The sequence below is a fragment of the Borostomias antarcticus genome (genome assembly GCF_949987555.1).
Source record: "Borostomias antarcticus genome assembly, chromosome: 2".
Taxonomy (NCBI): Eukaryota; Metazoa; Chordata; class Actinopteri; order Stomiiformes; family Stomiidae; genus Borostomias; species Borostomias antarcticus.
Genome location: NC_140235.1, coordinates 34,400,177 through 34,416,126, shown reverse-complemented (window position 1 = coordinate 34,416,126; position 15,950 = coordinate 34,400,177). Strand labels below are relative to the sequence as shown.

Genomic DNA, 15,950 nt, shown 5'->3' with positions numbered 1-15,950 from the left:
AAGGCGACAAGTGGAACACACCATAGACGCATTTGAATTGCTACCGCAGTTTTGAAAATCGGGCATACGGTTTAGAATAAACGCACTTTCAGCTTTCAATCAATCAATCAAAGCTTTATTTATATAGCGCATTTCATACCCAGAGGAAACACAATGCGCTTTACAGAGAACAAGGGAGGTGGGCAGACATCCCACCCCTACATATTCCAGAGGGAAGCAAAAAAAACAGTAATCACCCGGGGGCCAGAAAAGTGAGTTGTAAAAATTCTTCCCTGACCCCTCTCAACGAGGCGATCGAGCAAGCTCCTGGAGTATGTTTGTCTACCGGCTAAGAACATTTATAGAGCAATAAATAACATTAAATTACATTTTCAGAGTAAGAGAGGCTAATAACACCATAGGAGAGACATGGCAAACATTGGTGTATGTCTGTTTGTGCATAAATGTGCCTGGGCCCAGATAGAGGCAGGGTCAGGGGTAGGATCGGGGTAGGAAAAGGATACGGACCCGGGTTAGGGTGAGGGGATGCGCTTGATACGATGAGCTTTGACAGGTTGGTGGCGCTAGAGAGTTTGAGGTGTCGACATAGGCTTGGTGACAGGGGTCACGGGACTGTCCCCGATGAGTGTGCCAAATGTGGTTATAATACATCAAAACGTTACTGAAATATGACCACACTTCCTGTTTGGCGGCTTAGATGACAATTTCAATTAGCTATAACGGGCGAACACTTTTGAAAATCCAAAAGTCCCTGTAAGATTTGAATTGACATTGGTCTAGAGATTGTGCCTACCGAGTTTTATGCAGATTGGTGAAAATTCCTAGGAGGAGATACATTTTAAGTGTTTTGCACAAAATCCACAATGTCGGGAAATCCAATAAGGCGGAAAATGACAGCACAGGGTGCATTGAACTCAACTTGAGCCAAGGATTCCAACGGTACCTTGTTTTCTGAAAATCGGACATACGGGTCAAAAGTTGCGTGCTTAAACGCACCTCCAACTTTGACACGTTGGTGGCACTAGAGGTGTGGACATGAGTCTTGGTGACTTTTTAACTTTTTACCGTACGGTTCTAGGGTCTGCCATAGACTCCCATGGCAGAAGAAAGAATAATAAGAAAAGGTACAAACACAATGGTGGCCTACGCAGCTTCGCTGCTTGGCCCCCAAAATAGCACCCAGATACAAATGGGGCGGGGGGGAGGGAAACGGAGCCCCTCAATGGGTATTGGCTAAGTGCCAAGGAACACTGCCAATGTTAAACCCTCAATCTTCTAAATGACTGAATGTGGAACGTTTTGGGCGCGGGGGGGAGGTGATTGAGAACTTCAGTGCACTGCTCTTTAAAGGGCTGGAGATCACATCTGCCCAGAGAGCCAGCCCTGAGCTCCAGGCTACAGAGCCAGGCCAATAAGAGGGTATTCAGGGACACACTGAGTCCTTTCACTTGTACTGCTCAATATAGGTTAGAGCCTACATTTTTGTCACTGGATGTTATTGAAGCTATGTAAAAATGTGGTTACCTGTTGGTTGTATGTCAGTTATTGAATTTATGTGCAGTAATTGAACATATGAAATACTCCTGTTTTGAAATGATACCTACAATATGTGTCTCAGTAATTACTCATTATATATAGACCCTTTTACTGTTGGTAAACAATTAAGTGTGGGGGCACATTTTGGTAACAAAAGAATGAACTACGGATGCTAGTTGTTGTGAGCCCATGAGCTAATTGGCTATCCCGCTCTTATTGTGCTGGATAAGCATTGGAAGCATTGGAACTGATGTATCCAAGCAAAAAGACCTTCTAACCCAAGACATCTTAATTTATCAGACATTATTTCATGTCATTTCAATTCACAGCTATTTCAGTGGCATGACTAGTTTCCGCCCTACCAGTCCTGAACAGAAACAAACCATCCATAAGCCAGGCTGTACATAAGCCAGGCTGGGCCTGGCCTGGTTTTCTAACAAAGTCAAAACCTAGTATATGACTGGACCGCGTACAGGTGTGCAGGATTGTGTTTGTGAAATTTGTGACGGTTGTGTCTATAATGTGAAATACTGGATGTTAAATGTTCATCTGCAACTGTAGTAATCCCAGTAACATTTGTGCTGAAGTAGTATATCACATGACATGGTTAAGCTACAAATATTTATATGCCAATTTTTCTGTGCGGCAGTAAACACACTATGTTACCTACAGTATATTCCAGTAACCCACTGTAGGACACATACCACATAACACACCTGACAAATGTCGAGTTAACTAGATAACAATCAAGACAGGAGTGAGAATCAAAGTCCAAACAGCAAAGGCAGTGATGACTTGATTGGAGACAGCTGGCAACTGACGAAGTTACGCCATTGGTCGAATTTCACACACATGAATACGGTAAGAGCTGCCAGAACACCTGTGCCTCTCAAGCAGCTCTTACCTTTTTCCTGTGTGTGAAATTCGACCAATGGTGTATCTTCATCAGTTAGTCAGAAACACATTTGCGTTTGTAGGGCTGGCCCCACTACTGCAGTCCATCCTAAAAGTACAACTGTACCGACTATTAAGTCTAGGACTTCAGGGGAAGGACAGATAGTCGTTCACATCACACCCACAGTAAGAGTGGATGCTTTGTTTCTGGATCAATGCGTGGAAATGCACTGTAAATTGTCCATTGTGAGAAAAGCAAATTGCCAACACAGGGGTCTGTATACACGACAGGAAAGCCCATCTCACGGTGTCTGCCAAGGACGGGAAGCCAATTCTCTCTTAGACCAAATCGATTCTAGTAACATCCCTGGCGGTCGTTTTTACAGGTTCATGTCAACAATGTCAACAGCTATATGTGCTGTGTCATCACGATTCTAGACGTACCCTCAATACCTCACCTCAGAAAACACACGCCACCTTGCAGGCCCTTTCTTTCTGCTGTCCCTTGAATGAATGTTCTTCAGCTTTTAGCTACATCATCCCTCACTACCAATCCACTACCTTCAGTGAGTTGTTGTCATTGTACGGCAGCCCATCAACAGAGACGATAGGAAGCATCCTCCTAACTGGCAGTCATCCTCACCCAGTGGCTGGGATCTGTATCCAACTTTGGGGGGGACATTTACATTGTATTACATGAGTATTTTTGGGGGGGGACATCTTCCTACGCGGCTGTATGGTCATTTGAATGTCACTACCCCAATCTAAATATTGGGGGGGACAATTTTAATGATCTCAAATATTGGCGGGGAACATGTCCCCCCTGACCCCCCCAGGATCCCCGCCCCTGTCCTCACCTCTCCGTGACCCTGCTGGTGCCCCGCCCACAGCTCTGTGACTCAACGTGGTTTGAAGTAAAAAAAAACTGCTCCAGCACTGATGCATGGCGTCCCACAGTCCATCTGTCTCTGTGCTGTGAAGGTGAGGTCATTTGGTTTTGGCTACGCAGGGCAACGCTCCCACTGTCCTGACGTCTAGCAGAGGGACAAGTCAAGGGAATCAGTCCAGGCAGGGTGGTGGACACTTGGGACACCTGGGTTTTATTGGACAGATAAGATTTTATAAAAAATCAGCAACAATGCCAGAGAATCACTGGCAATGAAGTGTGATGCTGTAGCATTTTGCAGGTGCCTTTCCACTGTATTTTGTACCATGAGCAAAACTTAAGTAGTTTAAACGCCAAAACTGAAAGTGAATTAAAAATGTAGCAGAGAATGCTGTATGTGTCCAATGGCGCCCATGCAAATCTGCGGCAGTGAAGAAAGAAACTAATTTGATTTGTAAAACGCAGCCTGGCTCCTCTGCTTCCCACCGCTGTTCAAGCTAACACGAATCAGGCAGCAATTTGACTAATCTGGCCAATCAGAGGACAGTGAGCCTATCTGGGACACATCAATCTAGCAGAAGATCCGGACTCCAGTCAGACTCATCATGAGGGTGGAACTGACCGGTTGAGGTGGCACAGTATCAGTTCTCCTATTGCCTTTCCCATGCCAGCATGTGTTCTAGTAGCTGACTGTTGTCAACCAAAAGCCATGTTTACCTGGGCGCACACAGCAGTTGCATTCAGTTGCATTCACTGAGACTGATTTGATTTTGTATTGTAAGCCTCACTCTTCTCTCTAGCCCTCCTCTTTCTGGCAGTATCAGGCGGACATTTTCCACTCCATTTCTGCTTTAATGTGATTTTCCGCACTTTCCTCCAAACAGGGGCATGGAGAGGGTACAACCTAATCAAGAGGATGAGCTGCAACAACACAGTCATTACTGGTTATTTTGGAGTGGAAGCAGAATGAATCAAACTATTTTCACCTCACCAGTGAGATGGACATTGCACTGTTAGTCTACAGTGTTCCATTACTGTGGGCTGCATAAAGAGACAGGCAGAAACATGTTGAACAATTGACCTTTTCCACTCATAGAGTAGCCCCCCATGGCTCATACAGTAGCCCCCCGTGGCTCATACAGTAGCCCCCCATGGCTCATACAGTAGCCCCCCGTGGCTCATACAGTAGCCCCCCGTGGCTCATACAGTAGCCCCCCATGGCTCATACAGTAGCCCCCCGTGGCTCATACAGTAGCCCCCCATGGCTCATACAGTAGCCCCCCGTGGCTCATACAGTAGCCCCCCATGGCTCATACAGTAGCCCCCCGTGGCTCATACAGTAGCCCCCCATGGCTCATACAGTAGCCCCTCGTGGCTCTCCTTGTGCCTAAAGTTGTCCTAATGTCATCTTGCCCTGGAAATGGTACGTAACCTCCCATGTGAACAAATGCTTTAGACAAAACTATCTTTCAAAGGTTGGCATTTAGAGAACAGTCTGTTCTCTTGTACTATTCTATAATATAATGGAATAGTCTTTTCTAACGTTGACATCTCTGATCTGTCAAGTTTATCTGGGACAGTGCTGCTCGATCCCTGCATACAGTAACTCAGCACAGGACACAATCAAACTGTAATGAGGACATACCATGGTAATGTGTTTAATTAGGACATGCCATGATAATGTGTTTAATTAGGACATGCCATGATAATGTGTTTAATTAGGACATGCCATGATAATGTGTTTAATTAGGACATACCATGATAATGTGTTTAATTAGGACATACCATGATAATGTGTTTAATTAGGACATGCCATGATAATGTGTTTGATTAGGACATGCCATGATAATGTGTTTAATAAGGACATGCCATGATAATGTGTTTAATTAGGACATGCCATGATAATGTGTTTAATTAGGACATGCCATGATAATGTGTTTAATTAGGACATGCCATGATAATGTGTTTAATTAGGACATGCCATGATAATGGATTTAAACCACACAGAGGTTTCCACATAAGGACTGCCTCTGTTTCTGTATCTCCCACGGAGACGTCACATGAGCAATTAAAACAACAAAAACAGCCTCAGTGTTTGGGCCAAACTATCCTGGGGGCAGACGAGCCTGGGGGAGGGGTGGCGGGGGATTGACTGACCGCCCCAGATTGCCTCACTGTCTCATTTAATTAGGGTCACAATAGACCTCTACAGTGACTGCCCCATGGAGGGAACAGTCCTGTATCAGGACCAAAATAGCAACAACAACTAAACTTAAGTTCACATACAGTACAGTTGCCTCACATACAGTACACAAAGGCGTATGCCTCTGAGCAGCCTGGTGGAATAGTAAATGAATTAGCCAGGGCCCAGGGAGCTGACTGACTGGTTGCATAAGCATGTGTTGAGTAAATGAGTGACTGGGATGGAGAGCAGAATTGGCTTGGTGAGAAATGACCTGTCTTTATGATTTCACCCTTGTCCCATCAGCACACACAAACTCGCACGCACGCACACACACACACGCACGCACACACAAACTCGCACGCACGCACACAAACACAAGCAAGCAAGCAAGCAAGCACGCACGCACGCACGCACGCACACACGCACACACACACACACACACACACACACAACTTTCCCACCATAGCCTCCTCCACAGCAGAATTGTTAAAACTGAATATATTGTTTTTTATACAGTATATTCCTGCATAAATATTTTGTTTTGTACTGTCCATTTCAGTGGACAGAATCTGTCCCTCATGGTCAATGAAAAGACTGATGGCATTGTTTATTGTTGAGCACAACCTAGTTAGGCTCAATGAGATTATGGGTGCAAAGAATGGCCCCCTCCCCTATGTAAAGAACTCAATGTATTCACTTCGTTATGGCGTTGACGCAATTAACTCAGCTCTCCTCTCTCCCCCTCTCTCTAGTGTACTCCTCCCAATTCCCCCTCTCTCTCTCTCCTCCTCTCTTCCATCTTTCTCCCTCTCTCCCTCACCCCTCCTCTCTAGAGTGTGTCCCTCCCTCTCTCTCTGATAGGCTCGCTGCACTTCCAGCAGACTTAATGAAATGGCTTTTTTATGACCTCTCAGCTGCTCTGGGTCGATACAATCAGGTAAAAGTTTGTCCTGCTGGGTGGACAGGAGTAGCTGCTCTGTGATTTACCGTCTCACCGGGGAAACATGCGATGAAGGAGACATCAGAACTTCATGACATCTCCATGATGATGTACAGTGAGCTCCAAAATAGAAACATTAATAAAGTACAGTATTTCACACGTGTTGGTATATTCGGTTTCTATATAACTATATTATTTATATTTGTTTGTGCATTGCCAGTAATTTTGGAGCCCACTATGCCCTTATATGGATGGTAGAAATATAGAACATGACAGTTCTATTTTATATGAACCTACTCTTATTCCTGTCTGATGAGGCTGTCATAATGAGTAACCTTGCTAGGTAGTCATTTAGAAATTGTAAATAATTGTCGTTAACGGCAAACGTAAAACAACACAATGGCATTAAGAGGCTGTGGTGACAGAGGTGTACTGGTAGTACTAAGAGGGAGAGAGGGAGGGAGAGAGGGAGGGAGAGAGGGAGGGAGGGAGAGGGAGGGAGAGAGAGAGAGAGAGAGAGAGAGAGGGGGGTAGGGAGGGAGGGAGAGAGAGAGAGGGAGGGAGGGAGAGAGGTAGGTAGGGAGAGAGAGAAAGGGAGGGAGGGAGGGAGAGAGGTAGGTAGGGAGGGAGAGAGGTAGGTAGGGAGGGAGGGAGGAAAGTTGCCCTACCGGTTTTCGGTGACTGTTCTCATGAAGTCATGTCCTTACATAACGTCGGACAAAGAGTACAAACCAGCCTGGTTCTACTGATACTGATACTGTCCACATCAGCCTCTACTGGGTCTCCCTTAACCACAGCAAGTCAAGTCAACTTTATTTCTATAGCACATTTACAAACAGCTGTGGCTGAACCAAAGTACTGTACAGAAAAAAGCAAAAGCAAAATATATAAATACAAAAGCATAAGAATAGAGCAAATACAGATAAGTGCAAAGACACAGGCAACAAAATAAAATAAATAAAAAACAGCAACCCTGCCTACGCTCAGGGAGCGACTAGGCTTCCTGATTAGGAAACAGCCTACCTTTTAAAACAGCCTACTTGACTGCATGTGAGCTGTGGATCACACAAACCTTATTATGATTTTAGCAACATTGACATCCATAGGCTACTTCACAAAATACATAACTAGGCCGACACACGAGGCAGAGAAGAGAGAGAGGTGAATGAGAGACGAGGTGAAACTGTAGAGATGAGACTCGGGTTTCGTGTGGACAGAGAAGCGCCGAGGTAAGCTTAAAACCATGAGAACCGAGCTACAGGTGCTCTGGCCTTCCGCTCCGGCGCTCAAGTTAACGCCACGCCCCGCCCCGCACAACGACTACCGCCCCGGGCGAGGGCTGGGTGTGCCGACTAGGAAGTCGTTTCTCTCGCTGTCTAATTGAACTTTGACATGTAAGAGTGGCCTAAACTTCTATTGAAGCCAAAGAGCCACAGCCATGATACTGAAGTACAGCAGGTGGGGTAAAGGTTGCTGGGAGAGCTTTATCTAATGATCTGTGGGCTTATTACTTTGCACGCAAGGGAGGGAAAACCCATACATCATCCACAAAACATGCAAATCATTTCTGGAATAGTATAAGAGTCAGATAGGGAGACACATTGACTGTATTGTTGTCACATGGGCTTGCTACTCTTAAACTATTCCATAAACACGACTCTCCTTTCGGCATCACATCCATGTAATCACAGAAGTCATCCCCCAACTCTGGATGATGTTACAAGACCTCAGAGGAGGGAGGGGACAACCCACGAGAGAACGGATGACACACCAAACACACACACACACACACACACACACACACACACACACACGGCTGTAAGCTCAAAATCCCAAAGGAAACAAGACTGTTGTTTACAAGCTCTACAGCGTTCAGCTCTACACCTGATGATCCCCACAACTCATTTCTGCTAGTGCTTCATCCAGGCCATTTATTTACCCTGCTACAACTGTTTATCCATTAAATTACCCTGCTACAACTGTTTATCCATTTATTTACCCTGCTACAACTGTTTATCCATTTATTTACCCTGCTACAACTGTTTATCCATTTATTTACCCTGCTACAACTGTTTATCCATTTATTTACCCTGCTACAACTGTTTATCCATGTATTTACCCAGCTTCTCTCAGAGGAAACACATGGAGTCAAAACCACTGAACACCACTACTAAAAAAAAGGACCAATATGGCCATTTAGGACAACCTATGTGATCTTCCCCTGAGAACCAGATAAACGCACGTTGTTTCTTGGACTAGAGGGGCAGGGCTATGATGACACACAGGAACTCACCACCCACCCCGGCAAAGCTGTGGGGGTAGTGGTGACTCAAGCTAATCCTGTTCAACAAGACACAGAGCCTGACTGAAGACAAAGGCTACATCCACACTCACATGTTTTCGTTTGAAATTAAAATGTTTACACCTAGTGTCCACATCACCGGCATTTTCAAACCCCTAAAAATGTGACTTTGGAAAACCCTGCACAGAGTTTTCATTTGAAAACTCCAGGATTGTGTTGTAGTCTGGATGTCTGTGTGGAAAATGAGACTTTTTAAAATGACGATCCCGACACCCACATTTGGCTGTTGAAATGTTTGTGCAGTTAAATTCCCTTAACATGGAACGGTCTGGGAATCGGAATGAACGTCATTTTACAGCCATGATTTGACTGTAGGATTCAAGTCGATCGCTGGGCTATCCCCCCCTATCCCCCACCCCGATCTGACCAGTGTAGCTCACACACACACACACACACACACACACACACACACACACACACACACACACACACACACACACACACACACACACACACACACACACACACACACACACACCCTCTCTCCCTTTCTGTTTTTGCCTGCTCGACCTGCCGTTCGCTCCTCACATGAACGCACAGATATGAGCTATGTAACTGGACATTGTCTCTGGAGGGTGGCGAACATCATTCTAACATTACAAACCAAAACATGGCTGACCAGCCTGGACAAGACCCACTCAACGCTACTGTGACAGTCCCCTCTTCTTCACTCCTCTTCACCCACGATCAGAAACACGGACACACTGCCCCTAGGATCTCTGTCATCAAATCAAATCAAACTTTATTTGTATAGCGCATTTCATACACAGAGGCAACACAATGCGCTTTACAGAGAGCAATGGGAGGGTGGGCATAGGTCCCACCCCTACATATTCCAGAGGGAAGCAAAAAAAACAGTTTCACCCCAGGGGCCAGAAAAGTGAGCTGTAAAAATTATTCCCTGACTCCTCTCAACGAGACGACATGTCATGGGGTCATGGGTAGTAGGAGTCCAAGCGAGCCACGGATAGTAAAGCCTTGAGTGGCCCATCCTGCACATCACGGTGGGCTCTCGTTTACAGGTCTGGACTATCTCAATATTCCTCATCACAGTGGGCTCTCGTTTACAGGTCTGGACTATCTCAATAATCCTAATCACAGTGGGCTCTCGTTTACAGGTCTGGACTATCTCAATAATCCTTCTGCAGTCGGCCTCTTAATGACAACGCTGGAATAGACGGACATTTCATCATCATCCGGTCGTCGACAGACGGGCCTCACATCTCTGTCTCCAGTTATCCCGGTCCTCCACACACCTGGCCATCTCATCGCTGGTCTCCACTCCCGCGTCCATCTTGATTATGTCCACGAATGTTTTAGTAGGACGTCCTCGTGACATGGAGATGGCTCCCATAACACCAGCTTGCTGGCCGGAAACTCTCGGTGTCTGTAGCAGTGCCCAGCCAGCCTCATTCTCCTTGCTCCTATCTTCCCTCTCACCCTTGACCTTCAATACTGACGTACACGTTACTTATGTCCAGTGCTGCACGTAGTATTCTGGTGAAGCATCCGTCCAGCGACCTCTGCAGGGAGGGGCTCAGGGTCCAGCACTCAGCCATACAGGAGAACGGCCTCCACAGTGGCGTTGAAGAAGTGGAGCTTGGTTTCACGGGGGAGGTTGGATTTCCACACGTTGCTCATGCCGTTTAGAGCTCTCCACATGAGCGCCTTCCTCACTTTGAGGTCCTGTTCCGTTGACTTGACCGAAGAGCCCAGGTATTTGAGGTCCTCAACTTCCTTCAGGGCAGCTCCTTCAGCTGTCATTAGGGGCAGATGTTCCGGGGTGTTATAGGTGATGACCTCAGTTTTTTGGGCGTTCAATCCAAGACTACCTTGGCACATTCCTTTTCCACTCTGGTCAGGAGCTCTTGCGCTTGCCTGACGTGGTTAAATATCAGGCTGATGTCGTCGGCGTAATCCAGGTCTTAGGACTACAGCAGGATACCTTCTGGACCTCCTAGGTGTTATAGTGAATACCAGATCCTCCTCTCTTCCCTGGATTGCCTGCCGCAGTGCGTAGTCCAGGACTATTATAAAGAGGAAGGGTGTGAGGGTGTTCCCTTGTAACACTCCCATACATGGTCCCTCTGGCCCAAAGTAAATTGGTGGGAACACTGTAGGCGTTAAGGATTTTCATCATGACCCCTCTGTGTATTGAGTCAAATGCCTTTATGAAATCAATGTTCTTCTTCACCTCCTCGATGATCCTCCTTAGGGCCCAGTTCTGAGTTACTGTGGACCTCCCCTCTCGAAAGCCATTCTGGTTCTTTCATTTAGAGAGGCTATAAAGAATAGAATACTACAGGAATAAACACGTTTATTTAGGATTTTCCTTTTAAATGGCAGTTACCGCTACAGTTTCAATGGTTTCACTAATTTGTGCGGTAAGGACAAAACAATACTGCGGCTGCTCTATGAAGTTGTATAATTTTCTGCAACTAAGCAACCAACTGCAGAGTAGACACTGCTTCCTGTTTATACCGACTCTGCTTCCTGTTTATACCGACTCTGCTTCCTGTTTATACCGAGTAGACACTCTGCTTCCTGTTTATACCGAGTAGACACTCTGCTTCCTGATTATACCGAGTAGACACATGTGATCTGTGTTTTCAGGGTGTTAGTAAGGATGGAGATTATTTCTGAAACAGTGCCAGAATGCTTGTGTAGATGGAGATTATTTTCGTTCGTGTATATGTAGCCACAGGAACAGTATTCCACGAGCAGACCTAAAGAGTCAGGGGCAATTAGGTCTGTGAAACTGAGTCCTATTGAGTTCTTGGTTGAACTCACTCCCCCAGTATAAATACCGTCCACCCACACTGATGAAGAGCTTTTTATTGGCGTAGCTGGTTCAAACGCGGGAGACACGGATCCCGTGCTGGGCAAGCCGAAACGTATAGGTTACATATGCCTCATGATTTCCAATTGAAATCATGAATCCGAAATGATAGTTCTACAGCATGTCCTCTAGTCAACACCTTCAGCAACCTCTACACCAAACAAGTAAACAGGGTCAGCCTCTACACCAAACAAGTAAACAGGGTCAGCCTCTACACCAAACAAGTAAACAGGGTCAACCTCTACACCAAACAAGTAAACAGGTCAAGACCCAAACCGTTGTAAAGAATAACAACAAAAAGGGACTTATTTCAGAGCAGGGGAATGTGGGACTAGAACTAATGTGCAGGGAAGACGATCACAATAATTAGGAAGCTAATTCTGCTCTCAATCTTTTACATAAACTTCAAAAGCTAGAACACTACAAATGTACCGTAATAATAATAATAATTATAATAATAATTATTATTATTATTATTAAATAGCCTACACATCCCCTTCAACAAAATATGAACCTTAAAGATTACACTGACATCAAAGTTCTCGATCTCTGGCCTCAATCAGCCTGCTTTTGAGATGCTATAGGCCTATTCAATCTGAATGAACACCAGGAGATGGTTATGGCAGGAGATGGTTATGGCAGGAGGTGGTTCTGGCAGGAGATGGTTCTGGCAGGAGGTGGTTATGGAAGGAGATGGTTTGCGCACACAGAGAATAAAGGGAATGTGAAAGAATCGTGTTTGTGTATTGGTATCAGCTCAGGCTATTGTTTTTATACCCATACAACTGTTGGGCATATAAAACAATGCAGCCAAGTTGCATAATGTGTTACTTCATAAAGTATGCTATCTCATGAAATAGAATATTCACATCCATGATTAGGCCTACCACACCTAATTTTTTGCTCATTATTTTTGCAATAGTCCTAGTTGTATCCAAACATAGCCTACAGTATAATATATTCAAGTCAAATCAATGGTCAAACTTGCTCATGCACCTGTTAAACTGCAATGACCCATAAGCGCCTCAGAAATGACGGGGTGGCGCTGGAGCTGGCGCATTTTAACTATGCTGGTCTACAACACCTGCTCTGAAATAAATGCAAACAGAGCTGTCCCAAACGCAACTTCAAACACCATAGAATTGAATAATTTAGATTATTCAAGAGAAACTGACATGCAAATAGATCCCTACTCACCTTTGTGAATAACTCGTTTACGGACATTGTCCAACACAAGCTGTATCACCGAAACCACACGAACATGGAGATGTGGCTATCAGTTTATATCACATAATTAGCGCCAATTCCATGAACTTTTCCGATGACATTAGAGATTTAACTGCCCTTAATGTTCCAGATATTCCCAAATGTACAGTAGTCGTCCACCAGAGTTGAGTAAGCTTCGCTGGGAACAGGCAACCCCTTTCCTGGTCGCACGGCAGGTGTCTTTTCCCTTTTGGCTAATTGACTTGTATGTCGACTTCTCTCTTGAAAAACACACTTTAGGTCACATTCCAAAAATATCCCACGTCCCGGGAGCTTGGATATGATAAGATAAGTACCTACTGTTTAACGCAAATAAATATGTGCAGAATACAATTAAACTAGAGTAAACTAGGGCTTTCCTGTACTTCCGACCGCTGCTGTATCCATAGACGCGGGTTGTGTAGCTCGTGAGGTTCGGTTTACAGCTGAGCCGCATGTACAGTTCCCCTCACGAGACCCCCTCTGGCTCACTACAGCACTACAATCAAAATGTCCATTTAGCGAAATTGATTTTATGAAGCAATCTACAAGAATAATAAAGGTTCATTGATAATTGAGATGTTTATTTATTTGGCAAATAGCCTACATTAGTGTGTTGTTATTAGATGTTGAAATAACCTATTTGTTCTGTAGGCCTATTTATTTGCTTTTTATATCTGCTTACCCCTTAAAATATCACAGTAGTTTGTCTAATGTCTATCATTTCCTTATCTAAAAAAGACAATTATAAGATAACACATTGTTTTAACCAGGACAAACTGTTCACAACACAGAAATCTTATCTACAATTGCTAAATGTGTGCAATAGGACAGGCTGATCCTGATACTGAAGCCTACCAAGACATGCATGGTTTGAACCTTACCCTCTTCTACGCTTACAGACACTACTGTCCCCATTACAGCAGGATCATAACCCCATGTTTCGTGTAGCCTACAAAATACACATCTCATTCTAAAAGTGACAATTCTTTGAAGGCATTGCACACAAAAAACAGTTGAGCAGAGACTTGGTAGAGAGGTTACCTTGCAATAAAGTTCATAATCAACCATTGTCTCCTTTTGGTTTTAGAATAGTTCCTATTATATGAAGTGTTGTTTTTCCAAGTGTCTTTACTCCATGTTCCAAAGAATGATGTCCTCAAGGCAGCCAACCAGCAACTGGGAGTAAGAGCTTGGCTTGAGCAATGTTTCAGACCTGCCCGAGCAGCAGACTAACACTATTCCTACATCATATAAAAGCTCCACTCCCCTACCACTCCTACTGCAGGTATGAGGTGTTGACTGAGCTTGGCCTCACAATCCAGCTATTATATAATCATTAGGACACACTGTGCCTCAATGGGACAGAAGACAGAGAAAACCATGAAGAGAAGACTCAGGATAGGAAGGACTGGCTCATGTTTTGAATAGTTCCCAGTCAAACATCACAAGAAATACATTTACAATACATTGTAGATTCTAACGGTAAGGGACGATTATGTACAATGTTTTGGGTGAAGGAGTTGATTACAGATGCATTACAGATTACAGTTGATGACATATTTCTCAGTGCTTTTGCAATATTTTCCACTGCAATGTATACCTGGTCACACAGTAACAGACTGTAGCTCATGTCTCCACAGGTGATCCCAGTGTTTGTGTTAACACCACAGGTTGCTTTGGGAGATCAGGCTGACTCAACACTTTGGCTTGGTGTTAACTGAACATGCACGCCAGTACCAAGGCTTTCTGGGTAGTGGAGACTTAAGCGACCACTGGCTAGTCTATTTCATGAGAGGAACAGGAAGGAGTTCTAGTTTGTCAAAGGCAAACAGATTTACGTAATGCCTTTTGGAGCAGTATGCTTTTCAAACAACTTAATTCTGTATTACCCAATATTATTGAGTCATCAATGAGAGATTACAAAGCACATTAGATCTTGGCTTTGTAAAGCTTAAAGGAGTAGTAAAGGGAAAAATCATGTTCAGCCCTGTTTTAAGGTTACTTATGATCATATACAATGGTTCAGATCAAAAAGTTGACAAAACTAGCACTTTTGATAAAGTCTGATAATTGCTCTACCACCGTTTAGGTCATACAATGGATGTTGGTGGGCACCTTGAAAAATCATTCAAAAACATGTAAAACGGGCTAAACATGATTTTCCCCTTTACTACTCCTTTAACACCTAAGTAATATTGTGTAATCATTAGCATTGCAAAATTCTTGGAATAAAAAAGTGGGAAACTTTCCATGGGAATTAACTGTGAATTTGGGGGTTATTTATCTTGTCATATACAGACATAAATATAAACATTTTGTTGTCATAGAAGACATGCAGGCAAACATTTCTAATACAAATTTAATTTTAGGCTTCTATCTATTTGTGAGTAGAACTTTAATGGATTCTACAGCCCTCTTACTGTGCAGGATGCTAGGAATTAGCTGTGCATGTGATGGAAGAATGCAGTACACATGTGATGGAAGAATGCAGTACACATGTGATGGAAGAATGCAGAACACATGTGATGGAAGAATGCAGAACACATGTGATGGAAGAATGCAGAACACATGTGATGGAAGAATGCAGAACACATGTGATGGAAGAATGCAGTACACATGTGATGGATGAATGCACTGCAGAGTTGAAAATCAGCTGAATTTGCATTAAATCAGGTTGTTTTAATCAAGATCATGCTACAAGATCTAGAATTGCATTTTATGTTTTTTCCCCAACTAGGCTACATTAAAGTTCCCTGTTATAGGGGTCTGCGGTGGTGTAGCGGTCTAATGCATCGTGTTCTGGTGCAGCTGCTCACCGGGGACTGGCGGTCTTGACAGATCCGATCTCTGCCTATTGGGCTGCCACTTCCCAAGGATGGAGTTTCATCTTGGCTTGAGGGTTCGTCACAACAGCAACCCTGTCTGGTGTCGGAATTACGGTTGCGAGCTGAGATAGTCAAGGAGTTGTCTCTCCCTTTCATATTGCCGACCGGCCGGGTCGTGTGATGAATCCTCAACAGTTAGTAAGGGGTAACTGGACACTAGGTCAGGGTCAACTGG

At 44.4% G+C, this 15,950-nt stretch overlaps 1 protein-coding gene across 1 annotated transcript in view; it reads right to left on the bottom strand.

Moving 5' to 3' along the window:
• The window catches only part of myo5b (myosin VB), a 54,758-nt gene extending 41,523 nt beyond the window's left edge, over window positions 1–13,235 (bottom strand). The window contains exon 1 of the mRNA XM_084458232.1: window positions 12,840–13,235. Coding sequence (XP_084314358.1) covers window positions 12,840–12,866 — 27 coding nt within the window. The 5' untranslated portion in view covers window positions 12,867–13,235. The remainder of the gene's footprint in view (window positions 1–12,839) is intronic.
• Window positions 13,236–15,950: the final 2,715 nt, after the last annotated feature.